General features: G+C 37.1%; 1 protein-coding gene across 4 annotated transcripts in view; it reads right to left on the bottom strand.

The window, feature by feature from the left end:
- Positions 1–1191: 1191 nt before the first annotated feature.
- EMB2729 (Alpha amylase family protein) overlaps positions 1192–27233 on the bottom strand; it is a 44331-nt gene continuing 18289 nt past the window's right edge. Inside the window, exons 9-22 of one of the 4 annotated variants that reach the window (XR_016532137.1) lie at positions 21450–21540; positions 16475–16576; positions 15047–15149; positions 7751–7888; positions 7590–7661; positions 7360–7464; positions 6784–6861; positions 6590–6697; positions 6321–6401; positions 3741–3956; positions 3090–3175; positions 2936–2990; positions 1447–1614; positions 1192–1366 (exon numbers count right to left, since the gene is read on the bottom strand). Coding sequence is in view for 1 of the 4 variants with exons in the window: in XM_090317854.1 (XP_090173980.1) it covers positions 1582–1614; positions 2936–2990; positions 3090–3175; positions 3741–3845; positions 6321–6401; positions 6590–6697; positions 6784–6861; positions 7360–7464; positions 7590–7661; positions 7751–7888; positions 15047–15149; positions 16475–16576; positions 21450–21540 (1157 nt within the window). In the remaining 3 variants the exon portion in view is untranslated. Of the gene's footprint in view, positions 1615–2935; positions 2991–3089; positions 3176–3740; positions 3957–6320; positions 6402–6589; positions 6698–6783; positions 6862–7359; positions 7465–7589; positions 7662–7750; positions 7889–15046; positions 15150–16474; positions 16577–21449; positions 21541–27233 lie in introns of all 4 variants that reach the window. The other 3 variants (XR_016532135.1, XR_016532136.1, XM_090317854.1) reach the window with 3 other exon arrangements.

Raw genomic sequence — 27233 nt, 5'->3', positions numbered from 1 at the left:
TTTTCTTTAAAAAAAACAAATATAGAATGCTGCTAAATGAATAATTTAAAGTACTAAAAAAATGAATAATTTAAAACTGTTCTCAAAACTTGTCTTTTATAAGATAGTTGTATCATATTATTGTCTTAATTGATCGATAGAAATTGACCAGTTACATTATAAAACTGTGACATATTTTACTAGAAAATAAAATTTTAAATTTGTCTCAATATTTATAAACGATTTAATAATAAATGGATAGAGAACTTTGTAGATTTGAATTGGACCAATTTAAACACTACTTTAATCATTGTATTTTGTTTTTGGTTCATTTTAATCCATATACTTTTCATTTCAGTCCTTGTTCTTTCAAAATGTTCATTTTAGTCATTGTGCTTTCAACCTGATTCATTTTAGTCCATGTATTTTCAAAAAGTTACTATCTTATTTTAAAAGTATATGAACCAAAATTAAAAATATAGGAATTAAAATAAACATTTTGAAAGTATAGGAACCAAAATGAACTAAAACAACCAAAATTGTATTTAAACCAACCTTATACATAAGTTTGAAAGGTGATATTTGCCCTCCCAAACCTGTTTACAAGTTACAACTATCTTAAGGAAATGTTCAATTTTTACTTCAAAGTATATCTAACTGAGTTCATTTTCCTATATTTGAAAACAAACTTGAATAAGTATTGAAACACATCTTTTTTTTAATCCTAAAACTCGAATAAATATTTAAACATGTAACTTTTTTAAATCCTAAAACTTGAATAAGTATTGAAATACATACCTCAAGTAAATATGAAAAATAACTAATGAATTAGACCAATAAATCATCTCATTAGGCGCTCAAAAGTGATAGAAAAAGAAATGTCCAAATTCAATCATGATGATACTTTGATGACAAAATCAAGCAAATAAAACAACTCATCAAACTTGCCAACAAATATCACACTTGCAAAAATATCTCACAAAACTATAAAAACACTCATGGCTAATAAAAACTCTTCAAATAATTGAACCTTACATAATAAAAAACTAAGCAACAGCAATTTCACTCGTATTTTATATTCTGTTATCTATTTTTTATGAACAGTTTCAAAACCTCCAGATTTTTTTTTGTTCGACAATACGAGGGAGAAGGATAAAACCTCCCATTTCGAAATTAGAGTACATTCTGCTCATTTTGGCAACCTAAGCCAACTTTTAAGTTTTTAACTACTCTCTCTTTAAATATTAATATTAAGAAATGAAATAATCTTACACATCATCAACTTAACATACAATTCCACCATGGCTGTTTAGAACAGAACCACAATCAAAATTCAAAACTGTAACAGAAAACATTGAAACTAGGTGCTGAAAATGGGAAATGAAACCTGCAAATACCACGTGATTCTATCTCATAAATACAAAGTGAAAATCAGCTGAGCTAATAAGCTTTGATTCAACAAATTACCTCAGCACTGGAAAATCAGCCTCTTGTTTGACTCTCCACTGTTTTAATGCCCTTCTGGGCATGACTATCCTAGCAGAGACAGATAGCAACTTTGGCAAACTACTGTCAAATTTCTTCCAATGTGTACAAAATGGCTTATATTCTTAATATTCGACTTAGTTTGTAAACCTGCACGAGAGAGAGAGAAAGAGATAAGGAGAGTATGCACAGAAAATGAATTCAGATTGAAAATAAACGAGCCGTAAGTGCCCTTCAGCTACCTACTAAACAACAGATTCCATGCACGATATCTTAAGCAATTGTAATGTCAATTCTTACACATCACTGTAAACCGATGAGAAGACTAGTAAATAACGGGTTCAAGTATAAATTAAGTCTGGTGGTTATGAACATTAGTCTCTAAACTTTAACAAGTTTCTCCTGAACTTTCAACTATGATTATATGTACTTCGTGTTTAATGTTGGGGGACAAATGACACAAGTAGACAACGATTGAAATAGCATGTGTATAGCATGCGTACCATATGCTTTTCAGAGACATGTCACTCTTATCCTTTTCAGCTATCCAATCCATTGTGTCATTTGTATCATAACATGACCAATCAACCAACTTTTAATGAACATGCTACATCATTTTGTTTAATAAAAAGAACAACATAGAATTATCCATTCAAAGTTGACAGATGTAATTTAAACTATTTAAAATTTAGAGATTAAATAGACACAGCCATCAAAATTCAGGACTAAATTAGTAAATTAACTATGAAAATTAAATGCTGATAAGAGTCCTGCAAGAATTCTTAGTAAAATGATTGTAAGTGATGCACGATCATCAAAATTCAGGACTACTTTTCCCTGAAAATGACCAAAGATTGACCACTAGCTGAAGGTCCCCAAAGGGTTTAATTTCGCATTCTTAAAAACAATGGAGTCTATTGGCTTTGAGAATCCCACATTGAAAAGATGGAAAGACCTCACGACCTTTATAAGATATGAGTTACTCCTCTTGTAGTCAATTGATTTTTGGGATGGAATCTCATATTTATCTAATATTTGGACAATATTCTCGTTTCTAGTTTACATGGGCACTTCTGTTTCTCATATTTCAGGAATGTGGCCGAAATTGTGATAGAATTTTTTAAACAACAAAATCAAGTTTCTGGTTTCTTTTTTCTGTTTCCAATTTTTTTCAAAACATAAAATAAACTATAAAAGCGTCATCTTGTACTTCTTAAATGCATGATAAACATAACATTAAAGTTTGGGATATTTACTTCTAAAAACTTAGACAAGAAATAGAAATGGTCATCAAACATCTTTCTATCTTTTTCAATAAAAAAGAAAGCACAAAAACAAGAAACCGTTAAATGCAGTTTTGTTTTCTTTATTGAAAAAGAAGAAATGAGAAACAATGATTTAAAACATTATCAATCGGGTACATTGTAACTCAGATTAATGTATGAACACATCATCCACAGATTTAACTAACCTGTGCAGTTCTGCAAGGCAGAGACACTTCCAGGCAGTTTCGGAGGCCATCAATTCTGGAAACATGGAGAACACATGATGATAATGTTAAAATTAATCTCAAAATGAATTACAGGAGAGCTAAGGAAGTCTTCAAGAAAGTATAAAATTATTACCTTCGGCTTATTGTTCTTTGAAGATATTGATCATGCTTTATATTCCCTTGACCTCCATATTTAATTTCATCAGTATTAAATATAATCTGTGCGCATGAAAATATCAAACTTTAGTCGATCTTCTGGGTGTTCCAAAACGAGCAAAAATAAATTTATGCATATAAGGCCTGCAAGATTTTGGTTTAAAGGGAAAATTTTGTCCTACTTGTATAAAGTTCATGGAGGATAATATGTATACCCTGTGTGCTGGATCATAAACAAAACTCTAAACTTAAATCTTATTTGATAATAATTTTGTTTTTAGTTTCATACTTTTGGCTTATTTTGTATTTTAGAGTTCAGCAACACAGCATATGGGGTTGGAAAATTCAAATCTCTAACCTATTGACTGAGGGTATATGTCTTAAGTAGTTTATGAGTTATGTTAGCAATTATGTTTATTTACTAATTTTTTTCTTTATTTTTAAATCTATCTTAAAATTATTTCGAAATCATAACTCTTAAATTTGTTCTAGTAATTAAAATTTTTTGTTTAGATTTCAAAAAGATTTTTTTAATAGTGAAAATTTAATTTTTAAAATAAAAGATAATCATTATTGAACAAGATCTATAGTTTCAGAAAATACAATTTGGTAGCAAAGTAATGCTTACTCGATATTCTCCAGCTTCTTCCACACCAACACTGTATCTTTCGTAAGAATCTGTGGGATGGAAGTTGTATATGAAGAGGAAGGGACCTCGAATATAAGATATTACCTGAAAAGGAAAATAATGTATTGATTCAAACAGCTGAACTCTTCATCAAGATGTTCCACTTAAGAATTATCTTCCTCGGGTTTCTTCTAAGGGTGTGTTTGGTTACCGACTCTGAAAACATAAATTTAAAATCAAGAGATTCAATGAAAATGAGAGTTGTTTTTCATGTTCTTAGTGTTTTCACATATATATTTGGTAGCAATATTAGAAACCAAATCTCTAACTTAAGAAGTTGTTCAAAATGTGTTTGGTAATATATTGATGTAAATAAAAATAATTTCAATTGCCAACCAAATATTTAGTTAAATCTCAACTATTATTAAGACTTCGTTAGATAACCATTAAGATTTTGGTTTTTAATTTTTGAAAATTGTGCTTGTTTTCTCAAAATTTCTTTATAATTTTTCTTATAGTAACATTAACTACTTTTTTTAGTCTTCAAAACTTGGCATGAGTTTTGAAAACATTGTTAAGATAACAAAACAAAGAAACTTAGAGGTGGAAGTAGAGTTGTCAAGCTACCGTTTGATAACTATTTGATTTTTTATTTTTATCTACTAATATTTCTAAAAACCAAGTCAAAATTTAAAAGCTAAAAAAAGTAGTTTTAAAAAAACTTATTCTTCATTTTAGGATTTGACTAGGAGATCAACGGTCTATTTAACAAACATGAAATCAATAATTGGGAAATTGAGAGGAAACCGACATAAATTTCAAACAACAAAAACGAATCGGAGCGATGAAGGACCGAATCTTAGTAGATGTGGCAGCAAGGCCACTCTACCACTTACAATACTTTGTCGCATATTTAAATCGTCTACAAAGGATTCTAATCGTCGCTCGGTCAGAATTACATTACAAGCGGCCCCTGCAACTCATTCGTCACAAGGGCTTAGCCAACAACACATGCCTTTGAGGGCCAGAAGGCCCCTACTGCTGGTCGGCAATCAAGCGATGGACGCATGCGTCAAACAATAATGAATGAATTTATATATATAAAAAAAAGAAATAATATATTTATCAAGGTTTTTATCATTTTTTTAATGTACCTATGCATTTTAAATTTTCAAAATTGAAATTTGGATTAAATGAAAATAATACAAAATTGTTTTTAGAATTTACATTATTTATATCACATAATCAAAAAAGTAAAAACAATTTTTTTAAAAAAATATTTTTTTAATGAGAAAAACAAAAATGTCAAATGGATATTAATCTATTTGATTCATGAGGGGGAGAGGGAAGAATATTGTTTCACACACACACAACCCGATCCCTGCGAATTCCCTGTGGGGAATTTTGTGGGGTAAGGGAATAAAATGGGTAGCGGGACTTCTACGTCTCTGTCTCACCCCGTGGACATCTCTACTCAAACCAATTGGCAATGAAAGGAGTAGCTCATCTATCTTATAAGAAGTGTGAGATCTCTTGATTTATCTAATGTGAGATTCTCAACATGCCCCCTTCTCTTGATCAGATCACAATTTCTTTTTATTGAACCGAATACATGTTTGGGTTTTATGAGCTCTGATACCATATTAGATAACATGGGGTTTCATTTCAAAACGATTGGTAATGAGAGGAGTAGCTCATCTATCTTATAAGGAGTGTGAGATCCCTTGATTTTTCCAAGGTTAGATTCTCAACAAATCCCAATACAAATGGGTCCTAAGTTTCTCGTGTGAAATTTCTTTCCTAATGAGATTCGAAAAGAAATAAATTTAATTTAAGAGGGGAAGAATAACATGGCAAACAAATAACATTTTATGAGCTAAACATTAAATTACTACAGCCTCGTTGGGTAACCATTTGATTGTTGGTTTTTAGTTTTTAAAAATTAAACCTACAATCACCCCTTCCATCTCTAAATTTCTTGCTTTGTTATCTACCAATGTTTCAAAAACTAAGCTAAGTTTTGAAAACTTAAAAAAGTAGTTCTTAAAAACTTGTTTATGTTTTTAGAATTTGTCTAAGAATTCAACTCTTTTATGAAACCACAGTAAGAAATTGAGAGAAAACATGCTGGATTTGCAAAAATCAAAAGGTTACCAAATAAGGCCTACTAAATCAAAAAATTTAGGCCGATAGTTTATATCTAATCTTTTAATACTCTTAATAATCTTCCTATATTTGGGCTTATATATTAATTTGACAAATGGGGAGGAAATAATATTATAAGTTGCTAGGTTAAATTGATAGGTTGAGTGTTTAATCTTTTTATGCATACCAAACAAAGACACTAACGGTAACACATATAAATACCGTGGGCATTCGAAAACACCGTCTATTGTTTGATACTATGTTTAACTAGCACTAAACTCAAAAGCTAAAGTTAGGTCAGGTATCTTACTTTACAAACATTAATTGAAACCTGATGCATGAAAGAATCAAAAGCAATAACAAACAAGTACTAAACGTGTAAATTTCCAAGTAGACAAAATGAACTCGAAATGAAAGGAAAAGGAGAGAGCTTACCTTGGTAGATTCATTGACATGGTGAACGTTTGGTAACCTTCTTGTCAGCAGTTTTTCATTCTCATCCAATCTCATCAGCTCCTAGAGAGAAGAAAGTAAATTAACACAACTTAATTATTATACAAACGGCAATTTATTTTTTGAGGTAAGTTTTTTTTATTAAATTAAGATGAGATAATAAAAAATTTGTGGGACTTTAAGGTCGAACATTTACTTCACTCTGCATGACAAAGTTTCAATATTAACGATGTCGAAGAATAACTACACACCTTATCAAAAAGGAACAAATCATGATGCATTTCCTTTTCTAAAAGATCCCACTGTCGGTTAGCAAGCGTAAACGAGAAGTTGTTGCTCGGCATCGGGAACTCAACTCTCTGATCCATAGACAAATATTACACATATATTTTGACAGGAGAAAATATTATACATCTTCATGCATATTGAAGAGATAGAAGCTGACCTTTGGGTGCCCAAATTCATTTCCCATGAAGTTAAGGTATGCTCGTCCACCAATAGTAAATGTGATCAATCTAATCATCTGATTGAAGGCCATCAAAAGAAAATTACATAAATGGATAAACTAAATAACAGTAGGTAAGGACAGAAAAGAATAGAAGGCAGAACTATTTCTGCAGTATCTAGTTGACCTTATGCATTTGAATGCAAGCTAATAAACACTGAAAATGGGCATAGACACACGATAAGAACCTTGGATGGAACCATCTTTTTTAACAGGTTTCGAGAGGTTCTGTTATATAATATTATCATTTATGATGAAGTTAATGTCAAAAAGAAAACTGAAGATGATTAGTTAAAATGTTGTGGGATCAGCATACCATTTGGTCTACGTTCTAATTCCTAACCCCGACTATTGGCTAACCTAACATTTGAAACCAGTACACTCGTTGTCATTGTATTTGCAACTGTTTCTGAGGCTAGAAGTTTTTTCTCTCTCTTTTTTTTTTTTTTTGGCAAACTAGAACATTTATTTTCTAAAATATCAAAGGAATAATTTAATTCGAGAAACGAATCGTACTTTGTGTAAGGAACACCCCCTGAGCAGTGTTTCCTTTGATCCAGCAGCATGCTCCTTGATATCACCAAACAGAATCTCGGCATATGAACGCCCACTAGAGATGGACTAAAAGGATAAAGAAGTAAAGAAGAGATAAGGAAGACACACAACCAAGCATGTAAAATCCATGCTCATAATTCATTAAACCATGGATGATTAATAATTTTAAAGATGATTAGGAAGAAAATTACTTGGCTGTGATTTTCAGCATACAGAAGCATCTTGTTTGCCTGGTGTCTGTTGTCAATTAATGAACTAACAATCTGCACGATGCAATTCTCTCTTTAATATATGGAAAACCCTCTAAGTGATTGAGATGCATCAAACAGGTGCACAAAGAATAGAAAACAACCTTATTCATGCTCCATTCATGGTCCGGAACATTCTGAAGGAAGGACGACCACATCTCTGATGCAGAAAGATTCACATAATAATCAAAACCGAGTCCCCCTTGAGAGGTCGGCTCACATAGCCCAGGATAATACGTTGCCTGACAAATAAGAATTCTTAGAAAGCTAGAATGCATATAATGCCTAATAGTAAATATTCTAGCAGGATATCCCATGCCTCATGACAAAAGAAACTAGCAAGATACTACAGCTAGAAAAGATTTTGCACTTTCCCATAGAAAAGAAAACAAACAAGTGGAATTTTACCCAACAGTTAAAATGTTTTACCAAGCTAAATTGTACTATTTTCATTTTTAAAAAAATGCATCCACGGTAAGAAAAACTATGGCTTCTTTTCTATCTTTGCTCAATTGGTTTCTAGTATATCGAGCAATTATGGTTTGCAAACAATTCTATGAAATGGCACTTTCTTTATACAAGTTGCAATGTCCTTTTTATTTACGACATTTACAAGAAAGATGACCAAAAGAACCAAAAGAGTAACAAGAAGATCTCTAATCAGTATGCATAGAAGCCATGGAGCAATTATAAGACATATTTTATTCTTGAAAAGTTAGGGGAAAAAGAAAAAAAAAAAAACACCAGAGTTACGTGGAAAACCCTAGACCAGGGAGAAAAAACCACGATAAGAGTTTTTATTTTTAATTCAGATACACAGTACACAATACAAGAACATGTATAAATAACCAAACAATGAGAAACCCTAGATTGATAAAAGACAAAAACGCCCTTAGGTTTAAAATAATTTCAACACTTCCTCTCAAGTTGGGGTGTAGATGTCAATGAGACCCAACTTGCTAACACAGGTGTCAAAAGTTTGTCTGGGTAACCCTTTGGTGAGAACATCCGCAACTTGTTGGCTGGACGAAACATAAGGAATGCAAATACTACCGTTATCCAGTTTTTCTTTGATGAAGTGTCGGTCAATCTCAATGTGTTTGGTTTTGTCATGTTGAACCGGATTGTGTGCAATATTAATGGCAGCCTTGTTATCGAAGTAAAGTCTCATCGGGTCATGACTTTCTTGATGTAGATCTACCAAAACCTTCTTCAACCAAATCTCTTCGCATATACCCAAGCTCATAACCCTATATTTGGCTTCGGCACTGCTTCTAGCCACGACGCCTTGCTTCTTACTTCTCCAGGTAACTAAGTTTCCCCACACAAAGGTGCAGTATCCTGAGGTAGATTTCCTATCTGTAACAGAACCAGCCCAGTCAGAATCTGTGTAGGCCTTGATACACCTTTCATCATGCTTTCTGAAAACCAAGCCCTTTCCAGGAGAAGACTTCAGATACCTCAGGATCCGTGTGACTGCCTCCATGTGTCTTTCACACGGAGCCTGCATGAACTGACTGACCAAGCTAACTGCATATGATATATCAGGTCTGGTATGTGACAGATATTTCAGTTTCCCCACAAGCCGTTGATATCTTTCTTTGTTTACAGGAACATCATCTGCTGACTCTATCAGATTGAGGTTGGCTTCTACAGGTGTATCTGCAGGTTTACACCCTGTCATTCCAGTTTCTTTCAACAAATCGAGTGTGTATTTCCTCTAAGACACTGAGATCCCTTCTACTGATCTTGCTACCTCCATTCCTAAAAAATATCGCAAGGTACCGAGATCTTTTATCTCAAACTCATCTGCCATTCGTCGTTTCAACCTGTCAATTTCTGCTGAATCATCTCCTAATAGTATAATATCATCAACATAGACAATCAATACTGCTATTTTTCCTGGTGCTGACTTCTTAGTGAACAAGGTGTGATCTGAATGCCCTTGAACAAACCCCTGAGATTTAACAAAGGTGGTGAATCGATCGAACCAAACTCTAAGGGACTGCTTCAGTCCATACAAGGATTTTTTCAATTTGCACACCTGATTGCCAAACTGGGCTTCAAAACCTGGAGGTGGGTTCATATAAACCTCTTCTTCCAGTTCACCATTTAGGAACGTATTTTTCACATCCAACTGATGGAGAGGTCAGTCTTGATTAACAACCACAGAAAGGAGGACACGAATAGTGTTAAGTTTTGCCATCGGTGAGAAGGTTTCTGAGTAATCCACTCCATACGTCTGAGTGAATCCTTTTGCAACCAATCTAGCCTTATATCTATCGAGAGTTCCATCTGACTTGTATGTGACAGTAAACACCCACTTGCACCCTACGGTTTTGTGCCCTCTTGGAAGAATAACCAGATTCCATGTTTTGTTAGTCTCAAGGGCCCGCATCTCCTCCATAATTGCACCTCGCCATTCAGGAATTTTCAGAGCCTTGTGCACATTGTCCGGAATTATCACATTATCCAGGCTGGTGGTGAAAGCTCTAAATCTCGTAGACAGGTTACTATAAGACAAGAAGCTTGTCATAGAGTGTTTGGTGCACGACCTAGTACCTTTTCGCAGAGCTATCGGCAAATCCAAGGTATCATCAACCTCAATCTCATTGGTCTTGTCAACCTGTTGATCTGTACCCAACTGTTGTTCATTTTCAGTCCCCTGAGCACCACTGGGCGCTTCATAATTGCCATCATCCCTGACTGCACTGTCATCATCTCTGACTTCACCTGAGTCCCTTATATCACCTTCAACATACTCATTGTCATTATGACTAGGGGTACCTTAAACTTGAGCCGGTTCCAGTTCTGACTCTTGAACACCTTCCGGCGGAGTAAGGGAAACAATTTCGGGAACCATTTCCTTTCGAAGATGCTTTCGATAGTAGGTTATCCAAGGCACTTGTTTTGTAGGAAGGATAGGTTCATTTGTTTCTGTTTCAGGGATAGGTTCGGGAAACAAGTCTAAGGGAACAGAGTAGGTGGAAATGTTAGCCTCTTCACTCGAAGTCTCCCCCTGAAGAGGACTAACGGAAAAGAATGGCTTGTCCTCTAGAAATGTGACATCCATGGTGACAAAATACTTTCGAGAGGAAGGCTGAAAGCACTTGTAGTCCCGTTGATGGAGCGAATAACCAACAAAGATGCATTTTTGGGCCCTAGGAGCAAATTTACTTTGGTGAGGACCATGATTATGGACGAACATGGTGCACCCAAAAACTCTGAGAGGAACATCAGGGAAAAGGCGAGTGGACGAGATGGATTCTTTAAAATGTTCTAAGGGGGTTTGGAATTTGAGCACACGGAAGGGCATCCGATTTATGAGATGAGCTGCAGTAAGAACAGCATCCTCCCATAGATACAAGGGTAAGGATGCAGGTATCATGAGGGATCGGGCTACTTCAATGAGGTGGCGATTTTTCCGTTCGGCCACCCCATTCTGCTAAGGTGTATAGGCACAGGAATTTTGGTGGACAATTCCTTTCGAGTTTAAGAACTCAGAAGGGTCTGATTAACAAATTCACGCTCATTGTCACTTCGAAGAATGGCGATTTTGGTATTGAACTGGGTTTCGACGGTAGTGTAAAACTGTTGAAAGACCGTCGTCACTTCAGACTTGTCTGTAAGAAGAAACACTCCATGTAAGACGAGTGTGATCATCGATGAAGGTAACGAACCACCGTTTACCTGATACCGTTGTGACATTCAAAGGGCCCCAAACGTCACTATGTATCAGGTGGAAGGGCCGGGAAGGTTTGTAGGGTTGTGAGGTAAAAGACGTCCTAGGCTGCTTAGCACGGATATAAACATCACACGACAAAGATGACACATTCACATTACGAAATAAATGAGGAAATAGATATTTCATATAATGAAAATTTGGATGTCCAAGACGAAAATGCCATAATAAGAAATCAGTTTCAGAAATAGTAAGAGAAGACAGTAAACAAGTGCTAGATAAACTCCTAAACGAAGCATCGTCAGAAAGAAAATAGAGCCCCCTATTGTGCCGAGCAGTGCCAATCATCTTCCCCGAGCTCAGGTTCTGAAATAAAACAGTATCTGGTGAGAACACAACTTTGCAGTTCAAATCTCTGGTTAACTTACTGATTGATAGCAAATTATAGGATATTTTGGCACATGTAAGACATTATGCAAAATCAGTCCTTGAAGTGGGGATAAGTGGCATTTTCCTGCAACGGGGACAAATGACCCATCTGCAATTCTTATTCTCTCATTTCCAGCACTTGGATAATAGGAGAGGAATTGGTCAGATGATCCAGTTAGATGGTCTGTTGCTCCAGAATCAAGGATCCAGGATTCATCTCCCTCAGCAAAGAAACTAAAGGAATGGGGAGTACCTGACTGTGCAATACTGCCGATTCCAACCGTACCTGGATCCACCTGGCTCATCCCTGGAGGGGCACCATCAACAGCTTCACTAACGAAGGCGCGACCGGACTTAGATTTGTCGTTCGGAGGATGCCGCTTGCTATTTGGAGGTCAGCCATGTAATTTCCAGCATTGATCTTTCGTATGCCATGGTTTCTTGCAATGCTCACAAATTGGAGGGTTCTTTCCATTCTTGTTTGTCATTTTCTGAACCCGATGACTTGACTCCAAACTCAGCAGAGTCCAGGGTATTAGGTATTGTACCATTCATAGCGCTGGTTCGATCTTCTTCCAATCTGACCTCGGAGCAAACTTCCATCAGGGACGGTATTGGTCTTTGTCCCAAAATTCGGCTCCGAACACCATCATACTTCGAGTTTAAGCCAGCCAGAAAATCATAGACACGGTCAGCCTCCTCAATCTTCAAATACTGAACCCCGTCAATTGGGCAATTCCAAACTATTTCCCGACATAGATCCATCTCCTACCACAACAGTGAGAATTTATTGAAATAAGATGTTACGTCGAGTGTCCCTTACTTGCACTCATGCACCTGTTTTCTCAAGGTATAAAGACGTGAAGCATTCTGCCTCTTCGAGTAAAGTTTCTGGACAGCTTCCTAGATATCCCGAGTAGAAGCTAAGTAAAGAAGAGGCTTACCAATTTGAGGCTCCATACTATTTATTAAAATTGAGCGAAGGAGATAATCCTCCCCCTTCCATGTCCGTTCCTGAGGATCCCCGAGGTTTGGTCTGGGTATTTCCCCTGTTAGATACCCGAACTTGTGCCGCCCCTCGAAAACCATCCTCACAGATTGTGACCAAGAAAAATAATTCTGTCCATTAAGTTTTTCGCCAATGGAAATTCCTGCAGAATTGCCTACAGACCCAGACATAATGTTTGTGAAAGGCAAAGTAGGGTAAGTAGTTACCGGAGTTTCTGAACATAACGGAACCCCTGGGTATGTATCTGGTAGAAAATTTGTTGAAGGATTGGTCGAAGATCTAACAGCTGCTCCAAGTGCAGAAATTTGGTGTTGAAGGTTTGCCAATTGCTGTCGAATACTAACAGTCCCACCATGAATCGTTGTTGGTTGTTTCTGCCCATAAACCCCTGAAGATATCGTTTCTGTCGGTGTGGGAAAACCAACAGGAGGAGCTGGCTGACCAAAGGAAAAATAATGGGAGACAAGAAGTTGCTGTAAAGGGTTCGACTGGACCGGGTTTGGTTGAACCGGGTTCGGCTGGACCGGGTTCGGTTGGATTGGGTGGTTCAAATGACGTTGTGGGTTCTAGTAGACCGATATATCGGGCACATTCAGAGGGCTTGGAAGATTCGAAGATGGAAAACTCAATGATGAAGGAAGACTCGAAGATGGAAGATTCGATGGGTAGACAGAACTAGGTAACGTCAGAAGGGAGAACGACTGACCTGAAACACTTCCGTCGGCGGGATCTGGAGCGGAATCAGCGGCTGTAAAACCCGGTGGCTGGAAAACATAGGAAGTCGACGGCGGATGGTTGAGTCTCGACGGCAGCAGCGGCAGTGTGGTTGAAGTCGTCGTCGGCAGTGGCGGGGGTCCTCCCACGACAGTAACGGCTGGATCGATTAGGGCTGGTTGAATCTGAATCGGTCTAAGTAATGACCGTAGGTATTGATCGACGGTAGCCCTAATTTCAGCATTGTTAGAGTTTTCTCTTGGAGTTCCATCCCCTACTAGAGTCGATGACTGAATCTCTTCTATTCCAGCGACGTTCTCATCACCATGCTCTGATACCATCTTGAAAAGTTAGGGGAAAAAGAAAAAAAACACCCGAGTTACGTGGAAAACCCTAGACCAGGGAGAAAAAACCACGATAAGAGTTTTTATTTTTAATTCAGATACACAGTACACAATATAAGAACATATATAAATAACCAAACAATGAGAAACCCTAGACTGATAAAAGACAAAAACGCCCTTAGGGCTAAAATATAATTTCAACATTTATATAATGCACCAAGAAAAGAAAACAAGCTTACATCCCAAATAAGTTATTGATAGTCTTCTCCTCATCTACTTAAATTCAAGTCAAATTCCCCAAAAAAAGGGGAAAAATTTTAAAAAAACATAAAAATGAATTTTTTTAAAAACAAAAAGGGCAAACAAACTAACTAAACTATTCCCCAAAAGCTGCTTTCTCCAGTCTCTCTGAATATGAGGCCAAATAATCCTTGGACAACCCATTCGGAGGTATTAGGAAGAGGAGAAAAGAGAAAATTAAACATATCCCAGAGTCTAGTTCATAAAATAGCACTACCGGACAGAACAGAAACATATGGAGTACGCCCTCCAACTTCATTCTCCAAAAGTAGCATTAATATGACTATATGAGCAAGACAAATCCCAAAATTCCTCAAGATTTTTTCATTTGAATTTATGCCACCAAGGAATGGACAAAGAAACATTCTTGTTAGTGGTTTTTTTTTTAACTTCCACAACTCCTTACAAAATGCAGGAAGAAGGCCAAGATCACCTCGAGAAAGGTGGTTGAAAAGGGATTTCACTAAGAAATATCATTTTTCAACCAGAGCAGGAGGAAAGGGTACACAATGCCTCTATAATTATAGCCAGTGAAATGACCTTACTTGTACAAGACCTGTTCTATAGGTTGTACAATTGTGTCCTTGGGTTCTAAAGAGCCAGTGAAAAGCACCACTTTGTCTAAACAGAAAATGAGCTGTGTCAACTCGTCACCTCTCTATGAAAGATCAGTTCATCTAAAAGTAGAAATCCAACTGTCGCTGGCCTCATTTCTCAGTTCTTAACAGTTGAAGTTTTCCCACGGACAACATGAAGAGTCTTAAGAATTTATCAGCTAAGGGACCATCGATTAACCATTTACCAAGCCAAAACAGGGTATTAAACCGATCTCTCACTTTAACTTCAGGGTGTAGAATAAAAGGGTTTTCAAGTATAAGTATGCTAAAATTATATACAAGCAAATAAATGAACAATCGTTTACATCTTCAGCAATCGTTATTATATTAGGATGAAGACCATGAAGTATCTCATTTGCCAGTATGAGGTACAGCAACGCATCCTTGTCCACATATTGATTGCAGAACCTGTGAACAAACAGGGTTGGGTTTCACTTGCCACGAGGATAGAATAAATCAGAAACCAAAGTACTAACATTAAGCTGAAGATAAAGATATGAATTTTCCGTTAAGTTGGAAAATAATTGATAGAAGATTTTTGGTTTGGTTGCTGGGCTGGATTTTTTTTTTTTAAAGAAATAATTTTGTTGATGTATGAAATGTAAAAAAAAAAAAAAAAAAAAAAAAAAAAAAGGTCCAAAACCGAGGGAATTACAAAAGATTTCTTCAATTAGTCAAAAGAGAAGAAAGATGGTAAGAACTATAAACAAATGTACGTTGGGCTGAAAATTCCTCATTATTTCTCAATAACACAGGACAAAAGATTTACATCCCTAAATCATTGGCAGATCCTGGCCCTCAATTTCGAATTTTCACTAATTCCACAAGTACAGTTGCTTTAAATGCGTCTTCCCAAATTTCCTTCAATTAAATGTTTTCTATAAGAAACAGAGAGGTGTTTCCTTCCATGTAACAAATTTATAATATCACGCTATGCCATTATCCCGGTACGTTCCAAGACATTCCAAGAAATTTTTGCTAATGAAGAATAACACAATCCTATCCCTCATTTGAGTTTGTTTTCTTTAAAACAAGAAACAAAAATTTCATTGTTACAATGAACGAGAGATTAAAAAAAGTTTCTTTTCCTTTTCTTTCTGAAGTCTTGTTCTAATCATTCCATTCAAGACATTTGTTTGAATTGGAATGCTTTGACAGTTGTTTTTGTCATTATTTGTAATACTATCTCCGGTATCTTGTATTTTTTAGCATCGGTCTCTTTTCATTATATCAACATTAAGTCTTGTTTTCTTTTTTAGAAAGTAAATACAATCAATAAATAAAAATCAATGATTGACCCAAAAGCTTAACCTAATGGGTAAAGGAAACTTAATATTATATCTAAGTATCTAACATTACTAACGCCAATTGCAAAGCATTTCATGATCTCCTCGAGTTCAACGAGTAATTCTTATAAGCCAGTTCTTTTATTCATGCCTTGAGTTTAATTCTTATTTATTTATTATTGGTCTTTTTTTTTTCTTGCTCCAATTATCAAGATGATGAAATGTACACAGTACACGACATTCCAATAAATATTACATATGTTGACAATGAGACAACAAACAAGGTTTGAATTAAACAAATAAGGATCCATATAGCACTATTTTCTAAGGTATTATTGCTTTCCTTTCCGAATTGAAGTTTTAGTTTCATATTGTATTAGAAAAATGTAGAAGGTTAACATAGTAGTTGCATGTACGTAAGATTACAAGTTTTAGTAGATGCCTTACTCTTCCATGTCTCCGGTAAAAGAAGCAAAACCATTGTGAGTATAGATCATTGAAGAGAGTGAATGGAAACGGAAACCATCAATATGATACTCCACAACCCACCTGTTAAAAGGTAAACCTACATCTCGGATTAATAATTACATATCTAGAAGGTCCATGCTAATCAGTTAACATGCCTATACCAATAAACAAAAGCACACACTATATATAAAATAGAAAGAAGACAAAATGTCAAAAAACTATTGTATACCAAACAAAAGTTAAACATAAATTTCATTTCTATCTATTCATATATACATCCAAGAGAATCTCCTAAATCTCTACTCCAAGCCAAATACCCCATTGTTTTTTTTTTTTTTTCCTTTCCATGTTCCATTCTATGGTGGAATGAATACTCTATTTTTGTTTATAAAAGAATAATAGTGATGATGATGAAGACTAATAAAAGTTCATTCTCTGTGGCTTGTATGAGTGGGAGGATTTCCCATAGTTCCTTATTGGATTTGTAAAACTCTTAGGTTTGAGAAAGAATCTAAATGCTCTATTCATTCACCAAAGATATGAATATATACAAGTGTACAAAGCATAGAAAAGGAAAATATCACAAAATATTTACAAGAATGGAAAATCCTAATTATAGAATTATAACACTCCCCCTCAAGTTGGAGCATATATGTTAATCATGCCCAACTTGTTACATAGATAATCTATATGTCTTACATCCAATGCTTTCGTGAAGATATCTCCTAATTGTTCTCCAGTCTTCACATATCCTGTAGATACCAACCCTTGTTGAATTTTCTCACGTACAAAATGGCAATCAACTTCAAAATGTTTAGTCCTTTCATGAAATACAGGATTAGACGCAATATGAAGTGTTGCTTGATTATCACACCACAACTTTGTCGGTGTGGTGATTTCAAATCTCAACTCAACAAGAAGTTCATATATCCAAATCAATTCACATACAGATTGTGCTATTGCTCTATATTCTGATTCTGCACTTGAACGTGACACCACATTTTGCTTCTTACTCTTCCAAGAAATCAAATTACCACCAACAAAAACACAATACCCTGAGGTTGATCTTCTGTCTTCTTTAGATCCTGCCCAATCAGCGTCTGAGAAACATTCAATATTAGTATGACCATAATCCTTATATATTAAACCATGCCCGGGAGTAGCCTTCAAATAACAAAGAATCTGTTCCAATGCAGCCCAATGATCAACTGTAGAGCATGACATGTACTGACTCACAATACTTACTGAATAGGCTATGTCGGGTCGAGTCACTGTAAGGTAATTAAGTTTTCTCACTAACCTCCTATATCTTTCAGGATCTTTTAGCAATTCTCCATCTTTTGTGAGCTGTAAGTTGGGCATCATTGGGGTACTACATGGCTTAGCCCCTAGCTTTCCTGTTTCAGTCAACAAGTCAAGTACATATTTTCTTTGTGATAATAGAATTCCTTTCTTGCTTCTTATTACCTCAATTCCTAAGAAGTATTTCAACATGCCCAAATCTTTTGTATGGAATTGACTATGAAGAAAGGTCTTTAGAGACTGGATACCTGAAGCATCATCACCAATAATCACAATATCATCCACATATACAATTAACAAAATGATACCACCCTCAGATGTCTTAAAAAAGACTGAATGATCTGACCTACTCTTCCGCATTCCAAAGCTTTCAATCACCTGACTAAATTTACCAAACAAAGCTTGTGGGTTCTGCTTTAATCCATACAAGGATTTACGAAGGCGACACACCGTTCCATTCTCCCCCTGAGCAACAAACCCTGGTGGTTGCTCTATATATACCTCTTCTTGAAGATCACCATGAAAAAATGGAATTTTAATATCAAACTGATGTAAAGGCCAATGATTGATTGAAGCTAATGAAAATAAACAACCTCACAGATGCCATTTTTGCTACTGGAGAAAAAGTATCAGCATAGTCAACGCCATAAGTTTGTGTGTAGCATTTCGCTACGAGGCGCACTTTTAACCAAGCAACAGAACCATCAGGATTGACTTTAACTGCAAACACTCATTTGCAACCGATAGCCTTCTTTCATGCAGGGAGAGAAACTAAATCCCAAGTACAATTATCATCTAAGGCAGTCATCTCCTCCACCATTGCGACACATCAACCAGGATGAGACAAAGCCTCATGAACAGTTTTCGGGATGGTTACAGACTCTAAGGATGCAATGAATGAACATGTGAAAGGTGAAAAATGGTTATATGAAACAAAAGAGGAAATAGGATGAGCAAAAGTACGTTTACCTTTATAAAGAGCAATAGGAAGAGATGAATCAGGAAGAGTAGAGGTAGCCACAGGAAGAGATGAATCAGGAAAAAGATCGGAAGGAGAAATAACTGGACAAGGAAATCCTCCTCTAATTCCTTATGATCCCCTTGACTCTTATTCGAAGAGAAAGACGGTGATGAAAAAAATGGGGTATGTTAAAAAAATGTGATATCAGGAGAGACTAAATATTTATTAAGACTAGGAAAATAACACCGATAACCCTTTTGGATGCGGGAATAACCAAGGAAAATATATTTCAAGGACTCTGCATCCAGCTTGGTATGCTGAGGCCGAACATCCTGAACAAAGCAAGTACAACCAAATATTCTAGGTTGAATGGGAAACAAATGTTGCTTGGGGCATAAAGTACGAAAAGGTATCTCACCCTTAAGAATGGAAGAGGGCATGCGATTTATTAAGAAACAAGCTGTGGAAACAGCATTAGCCCAAAAGGATTTTGGAACATGCATCTGAAACATCAAAGCTCTGGCTGTCTCAAGGAGATGACGATTCTTTCGTTCTGCAACCCCATTTTGAGATGGAGTATCAACACAAGAAGATTGATGAAGAATGCCATGGGCATCTAAATAAGACTTGAGTGTGTGAGAGAAATATTCCTTAGCATTATCACTCCGTAGGATTTTAAGAATACCACTAAACTGAGTTTGAATTTCGGCATGGAAGTTACGAAAATGAGAAAGTAACTCAGAACGACTTTTCATTAAATATAACCACATAACACGAGAATAATCATCGACAAATGTAACAAAATACCTAAACCCTCCTTTGGACTCAACAGGACAGGGACCCCAAACATCAGAATGGACTAATTCAAAAGGAGCACTAGCTCGTTTATTGACTCGAGGATCGAACTCAAACGATGAAATTTAGCAAACTAACATGACTCACAATCGAAAGAAGACAAATGTTAAAGTTGTGGACGAAGACTCTTCAACACAGAGATAGACGGATGACCCAAACGACAATGCTCTTCAAAGGGAAACGACACGCTAGAGCATGTGATGGTCGTAGGTGTTTATGGTTCAAAGATGTAAAGACTTCCAACTTCCCGCCCTTTACCAATAGTCTGTTTCGTCGTAAGATCCTGAAATTAGCAATAACCAGGAAAAAAAGGAGACACAACAATGAAGATCACGAGTGAGTTTACTGACCGAAATCAAATTAAACGAGAAATTTGGTATAAATTTGGTAAATTTAAAACTGATGACAAAGAAATTGATTCAGTGAGATGAACGGTTCCTAATCCTAAAACAGGAGTGGAGGTTCCATCAATTATAGTGACATTAGGTGAAGAGGTAGATGTACAAAGGGTAGAGAATAAACTGGGATTACCTGACATATGGTCTGTAACACCAGAGTCAATGACCCATTTTGACGTGGAGGAAAGAATGCATTTAGAAATGTTACCTGTCTCTGCGATGGTCGTAATGGGAGTAGAAGATGATGCCCTCAATGACTCTTGATACTGCTGAAATTTAGCAAACTCCCCTGCAAAAATCGTAATTGACTTGTCAAGATTATCAGGAGTACAGGCGACATGTGCAAAGGGTGATGGCATCCTCTGACCCTTATTCAGCAATCTTCTGCATTCACGTTTCGTATGGCCAGATTTATGACAATAATAGCAAAAAACACCTCTTGGATTTGATCTCCATGAATAGTAGTTGGATCCATTCAACTTATGTTCAGTTACTTTTGACACAATAGGAACAATCTCAGACATTACTGGTTTCTTATCAGCCATTACCTCAAAAAGTAGCACCGGACAGCAAAGAATCAAACCCTAATTTACCGAAGAGATGTCTACACAAGCAATGAGTATATCTATATATCCCAAACAAACACACCACCAAGAAGAGCCAACAACACTGAGGAGACCTCACTGAAGACGGATGAAAAACGGCGGCGCACGCACCTACACGCGCCAGCGCGTGGACGGACAGTAGGCTAGAACAGGCGGCGCGTGAGCCTCACGCGTTGGTCAGATGGCAACCGGACTTTGGGGGTTTTGTAGATCGGCAGCTGGGCTTCTCTTTGGAATGGGCGGTGTCGAAAAAAAAAGCTTTTTTTTTTCCGGCGGCGGCGACTAACGACAGCGAACGAACCGAAGACGGCGACTGTGAGTAAACTCACCTCTCCACAAAACCCTAAACGTATCACAAATGGGTTCTAAATTCTCAAACCCTAAGGTTTACAAAAACCCTAAGTTTATTTAGAGAGCTCTGATACCATGTAAAACTCTTAGGTTTGAGAAATAATCTGAATGCTCTATTCATTCACCAAAGATATGAATATATACAAGTGTACAAAACATAGAAAAGGAAAATATCACAAAATATTTACAAGAATGGAAAATCCTGATTATAGAATTATAACAGATTTTATTTAAAAATATGTTCTTACACAAAACACAGGACCAAAACTATCTTTAAAAATTTGGAAAAAAAAAAAAAAAACGGAGGAGGTGAACAATACAAAAAATGGGGAAAAATGGGGAAACGAATGAATTTTCAATTATAACAAGAAAACATTTCGTTTCATTTCCTTGTTGAAAAGCTTTGCATCCTTTTCAAAATAATAATAATAATAATAATTAAATTAAATAATTTAAAATTTAAAAATTGTATTGTACATTACCAGTTAAGATTTGAGAGAAGGAAATGCAGCACATCTTGGTCACCGTATTTAAACATCCTGGTACCCCAATATTTGTGATGCCCCCTTTTACCTGTTCAAGCAGAAACTTAAAGAGGAACTAAGTTCAGAAAGAAATTTACAACTGGGTAAATCAAGAAGAAACATATTTGATTAAAAAAAGGGCATGCAACCACATTGAAAAAAAAATTAAAAACAAAAAAAACAAACAAACAATAAGCAGAGCTCTTGTTCCTTCAGGATCCCAAGTATGCTTATGTGATGCATGCATAACACGGGGTATTCTCTTATAGTATTCTATTATATCAGAAAATGTGAAGCCTAATCATTAGAAAAGTTCGGTCTAAGACTCCAAATCCAAGCCCAAGCTGAAACCAAGGACTAAAGTCCAAGAGAAGCACATTGAACATCACGGAGGCAGCTGGACACTGCAACGCTACATTGAGAACTGAACGCCTGTGGCAGAAGAAGTTTAAATTGGTCCACATATCACAGCCTAAAAGGGGTTTGCACCACAATGCCAAAAAATGAAGCACAGCCATAGGTGTTCACACCTCTGGCAGATATTTTTTTTTTTTTAATAAGAAAAATTTCATTGAATAATGAAGTATCCAAAGAGATACAAGAGAGAACGATGTGCTAGATACAATGAAGCCAATGAAAAAAGGAGAACCAGGATATTACAAACGAAGAGCAGAAAGAGTAATAGAGCCATAAGAAAATGACCAAGACAAAAAAGTGAAAGTCCCCAAAACCAAAAGCGGATCAAAGGAGTAGCAAGCGGATCAGAGCCACACCTCTGGCAGATAATGGTTCAAGGGCAACAAAAGGTATTTTACTCGCTTACAGAAGAGAAGACCTTGTAGTACAATATAACAAGGCCTTGCATTGCAGCACAAGTGTGATAACAAGCCTTTAAATTGCATCTTTCATGTATGTTTTTTGAATACTTGTGTTGTGGGCGAAAATATAGGGTGTTTGGAAAAGGTCAAAAGGGCTAGTTCTGAGCATTTTATAAGAACTTTAGAGCTCCTTTGAGTGTATTTTTGCAAAGGAGAGCCATATTCTTGGGAAGGTGTGTATTTTATATTCTTCATCTCAATTTAACCTTCATCTTTAATAATAATTGTTGCAAAACGTTGTTTGGCCCTAAGGCCATTTTAGTCTTTTACTTGGTGTCTACAGTCTAAAGTTTCTGACCTATGGCTATTTATATTTGTACCTTTACTGTGTAGTGTGTATCAAAAATTAATAAAAAAACTCTTTATCATGGTTTTTTCTCCTTGGCCTAGAGTTTCCACGTAACTTTGGTGTTCTTTTTTCTACCTTTTATTTTCAATATGGTATCAGAGCAAGGTGATGAGACCGTAACTGGGATAGAAGAAATTCAGTCATCAATCCTAGCAAGAGATGGGACTCTGTAAAATTCTCAAAGTGCTAAAATTAGGGTTGCCGTCAACCACTATCTTCGATCCCTTCTTGTGCCATTGTAGGTCCAGCCACAGCTGATCAGAGCAGAAGCAGTCGTGCCCCAACCAGGCGGCTCCTTGTTCGCGCAGCACCAGCCAACCTTCGATCGGGCGGTTCCAGCCAGTCCCTTCCCCTCTGTCGTACAACAGTAACTTGGACTACCTCCTCTGCTCAATTTTGATAAACAGTATAGAACCTTAGATTGGAAAGCCCCTACTTTATTCAGCATTAGCTCGGGATATTTGGGAAGCTGTCCAGAAATTATATTCAAAAAGACAGAACGCTTCATGACTTTATACATTGAGGAAACAATTACATGAGTGCACTATTGTGGACCGTCACTATTGTGGCAAGAAATGGATCTATGTCGCGAAGTTGTTTGGTATTGCCTAGTTGACAGGGTTCAGTATTCGAAGATTGAGGAAGCTGACCGTGTCTATGATTTCTTGGCTAGCTTGAACTCGAAATTTGACACCGTCTGGAGCCGGATTTTGGGACAAAGACCGATGTCGTCCCTTATGGAGGTATGCTAAGAAATCATATAAGAAGAGGATAGAACAAGCGCTATGAATGGTACAGCTGCCACTACCTTGGACTCTGTTGCATTTGGGGTCAAGTCGTATGGATCTGAGAGTGACAAGCAGGATGGAAAATCTTCTCCAATTTGTGAGCCCCGTAAATAACCATGGCACACAAAAGACTAATGTTGGAAATTACACGGTCGTCCACTAAATGGCAAGTAGTGTCCTCCGAATGATAAGTCTAAATCTAGTCGAGCCCTCACTAGTGAAGTTGTTGATGGTGCTCCCCAGGTGACCAGTTCGATTGATCCAAGTACAGTTGGCACCGACAATATTGATCAATCAAATACTCCTCAATCCTTTAGTTTCTTTGTTGAGGGGGATGAATCCTGGATTCTTGATTCGAGAGCGACCGATCACTTAACTAGATCATCTGACCAATTCCTCTCATATTATCCAAGCGCTGGAAATGAGAGAATACGAATTGCAGATAGGTCTTTTGACCCCTTTGCTGAGAAGGGTCACATGTCTCCGGTTCAGGAGTTGATTTTACAGAATGTTATACATGTGCCAAGAGCTCTTACAATTTGCTATCAATAAGTAAAATAACCAGAGATTTGAACTGCAAAGTTGTTTTCTCACCAGATGATGTTTTGTTTCAGGACCTGAGCTCGGGGAAGACGATTGGCACTACCCGACACGATAGGGGGCTCTATTTCCTTTCCGATGATGCTTCTTCTAGGAGTTTGTCTAGGACTAGTTTGTTATCTTCTCTTACTGTTTCTGAAACTGACTATTTATTATGGCATTTTCGTCTTGGACATCCAAGCTTTCATTATATAAAATACTTGTTTTCCCACTTATTTCGTAATGTGAATGTGTCGTCTTTATCTTGTGATGTTTGTATTCGTGCAAAACAGCTCAGGGCCTCTTTTACTTCTCAACCCTATAAACATTCCCGACCTTTCCATTTGATATATAGTGATGTTTGGAGTCCGTCTAATGTCACAATTGTGTCCGGTAAACGGTGGTTTGTCACCTTTATTGACGATCACACCCATCTTACATAGGTGTTTCTCCTTATTGACAAATCTAAAGTGACGACAGTGTTCCAACAATTTTACACTACCGTCGAAACTCAATTCAACACTAAAATCGTCATTCTTCGAAGTGACAATGGACGTGAGTTTATTAATCAGTCTCTTCATGAGTTTTTTACTTCTAAAGGCATTGTCCACAAGAATTCATGTGCTTATACCCCTCAGCAGAATAAGGTGGCTGAGCAAAAAAACCGCCACCTCATTGAAGTAGCCCGATCTCTCATGATACCTGCGTCCTTACTCTCGTATGTATGGGGGAATGTTGTACTTACTACAGCTCATCTCATCAATCAAATGCCTTCCCGTGTGCTTAAATTCCAAACACCCTTAGAGTGTTTTAAAGAGTCCTTCTCGTCCACTCGCCTTTTCCCAGATGTTCCCCTTAGGGTGTTTGGATGTACCATTTTTGTTCATAATCATGGTCCTCACCAGAGTAAGTTTGCTCCTCGGGCTCAAAAATGTGTGTTTGTTGGGTATCCCCTTCATCAACGAGGCTATAGGTGTTTTCAGTTTTCCTCTCGGAAGTACTTTGTCACCATGGATGCCACCTTTCTCGAGGACAAACCCTTTTTTCCAGTTAGTTCTCTTCAGGGGGAGACCGTTAGTGAAGAGGCTAACACATCTACCTATTCTGTTCCTATAGATCTATTTCCTGAGCCTATCCCTGAGACAATGACCCTGTCCTTCCAACGAAACAAGTGCCCTGGATAACCTACTATAGGAAGAATCTCAGAAAGAAAATAGTTCCCAAAATAGTTCCCCCTGTTACTCCACAGAAGTTGTCCAAGAGTCAGAACCGGAACCAGCTCAAGGTACCTCTATCCTTGATGATAATGAATGTGTTGAAGGTGATGTAGTGAACTCTGACGAAGTCAAGATCGATGGTGGTAGTGAATTATCAGGTGATACACAGGAAACAGAATACGTGCAACAGTTGAGTACATATAAACAGGTGGAAAAGACGGGTGAGTATGATGCTACCTTAAATTTACCAATTGCCTTACGGAAAAGTACTAGATCCTGCACCAAGCATTCTATGAAAAGCTTCTTGTCCTACATTAACGTATCTTCGAGATTTAAGGCCTTCACTACCAACCAGGATACCGTGATAATACCAAGCGATGTGCATAAGGCCATGGAAGTTCCTGAATGGCGAGCCACAATTATGGAGGAAATGCGTGCACTTGAGACAAACAGAACTTGGGATCTAGTCGCTCTTCCTAAAGGTCACAAAACTGTCGGGTGCAAGTGGGTGTTCACTGTCAAATACAAATCTGATGGGACTCTCGATAGATACAAGGCCAGGTTGGTTGCAAAAGGATTTACTCAGATATACGGGGTGGATTACTCAGAAACTTTCTCTCCAGTGGCAAAACTTAACACGATTCGAGTTCTTCTCTCAGTTGCTGTTAATCAAGATTGGCCCTTACATGAACTAGATGTAAAAAAATGTTTTTCTGAATGGTGAGTTAGAAAAAGAGGTCTATATGAACCCACCTCCAGGTTTTGAAGCATGGTTTGGTAATTAGGTTTGCAAATTAAAGAAATCTCTGTATGGCCTAAAGCAGTCTCCTAAAGTCTGGTGATGCTGAAAATTTGGAGGCAAAATATATGATGCATGTCTTGGGCTATGCGTTTGTTCTCATGCGTTGGGATGGAAAGTATGCGTTAACCTCATATGCAATGACCATGCGTTCCTATCACAAGTTTTCTTGCTCTCTCGCCAAGTATAACAAGATCGCAAGTTTCTCGAGTGATTCAAGGTTGAACACAGGGATTGTAGTTAAATGTTATGTGGTAATGTGTTTACGGCGAAGAATAAAAGAATGTGGAAGGTTATGGACTATGCACTACTCCTACTCCTAGCTAACAGATTAAGCGAAATGGAAGTATGACTGAGAGTAGAGACATGGCAATTGTTAACGCGTAGTGAAATGCATGGAAAATAGATAAAATGGCGAGGATGTCTTCATCGCAACACTAAGCTCGACCGCAAGGGTAACCCCAGCCAACGCATGCTATGCGATCATGCTAAACACACTTGACGAAGACGCGTGCGATGTATATGCGATAGTGTCAAGAGGCCTTATTTCTATGTCTCTATTCCCACTCATGTGCTCTCACACATAAGCAAGATGATTGAATACCACCCTATCTTACGTAAAGGGTGCATACGTTATGTAGTAGCAAACGGAACTTATTCCTAAGTCCCCATTCTTGCTTATGCGATCCAATCCGCTCTCCCAAGTCTAGATTTGGTTTTTAGACTCCTCTCCCAAATACGCTTAAATGATGATTGATACACTCATAAGACAAGGTAATCACATAAAACATGGTTGACGTAAGATTATTCTTATCTCTAGTGAACACTTGTGATCAACTACTTACCCTCCCAGGCAGTTGGTTGCAGCTGATTCTACTCATAGACAAGCATTGTGTCCGTTTATAGACAAACGTTGCTACAGCTTCACACTAAGCAAATAGGATTTTCTCACAACACTCACGCAACGCACACCTCTCATGTGGTGGTTTGCTACATGCTCATATGTCTATGCCGCATGATTAAGTATGCGATACTCCAGCAGTCTTACTTAGTGATGCAATGAAAGTAAAGGATGCTAAGTAAATGAAGATGGAGATGGAATCGATGGAAAATATAGAAATGCATTGATCAC

This window comes from Benincasa hispida, chromosome 9 (genome assembly GCF_027475165.1).
Source record: "Benincasa hispida cultivar pf3 chromosome 9, pf3_genome.v1.1, whole genome shotgun sequence".
In the NCBI taxonomy this organism is placed as follows: Eukaryota; Viridiplantae; Streptophyta; class Magnoliopsida; order Cucurbitales; family Cucurbitaceae; genus Benincasa; species Benincasa hispida.
The sequence above is the reverse complement of the archived record's forward strand: the minus strand, read 5'-3'. Positions and strand labels throughout refer to the sequence as shown.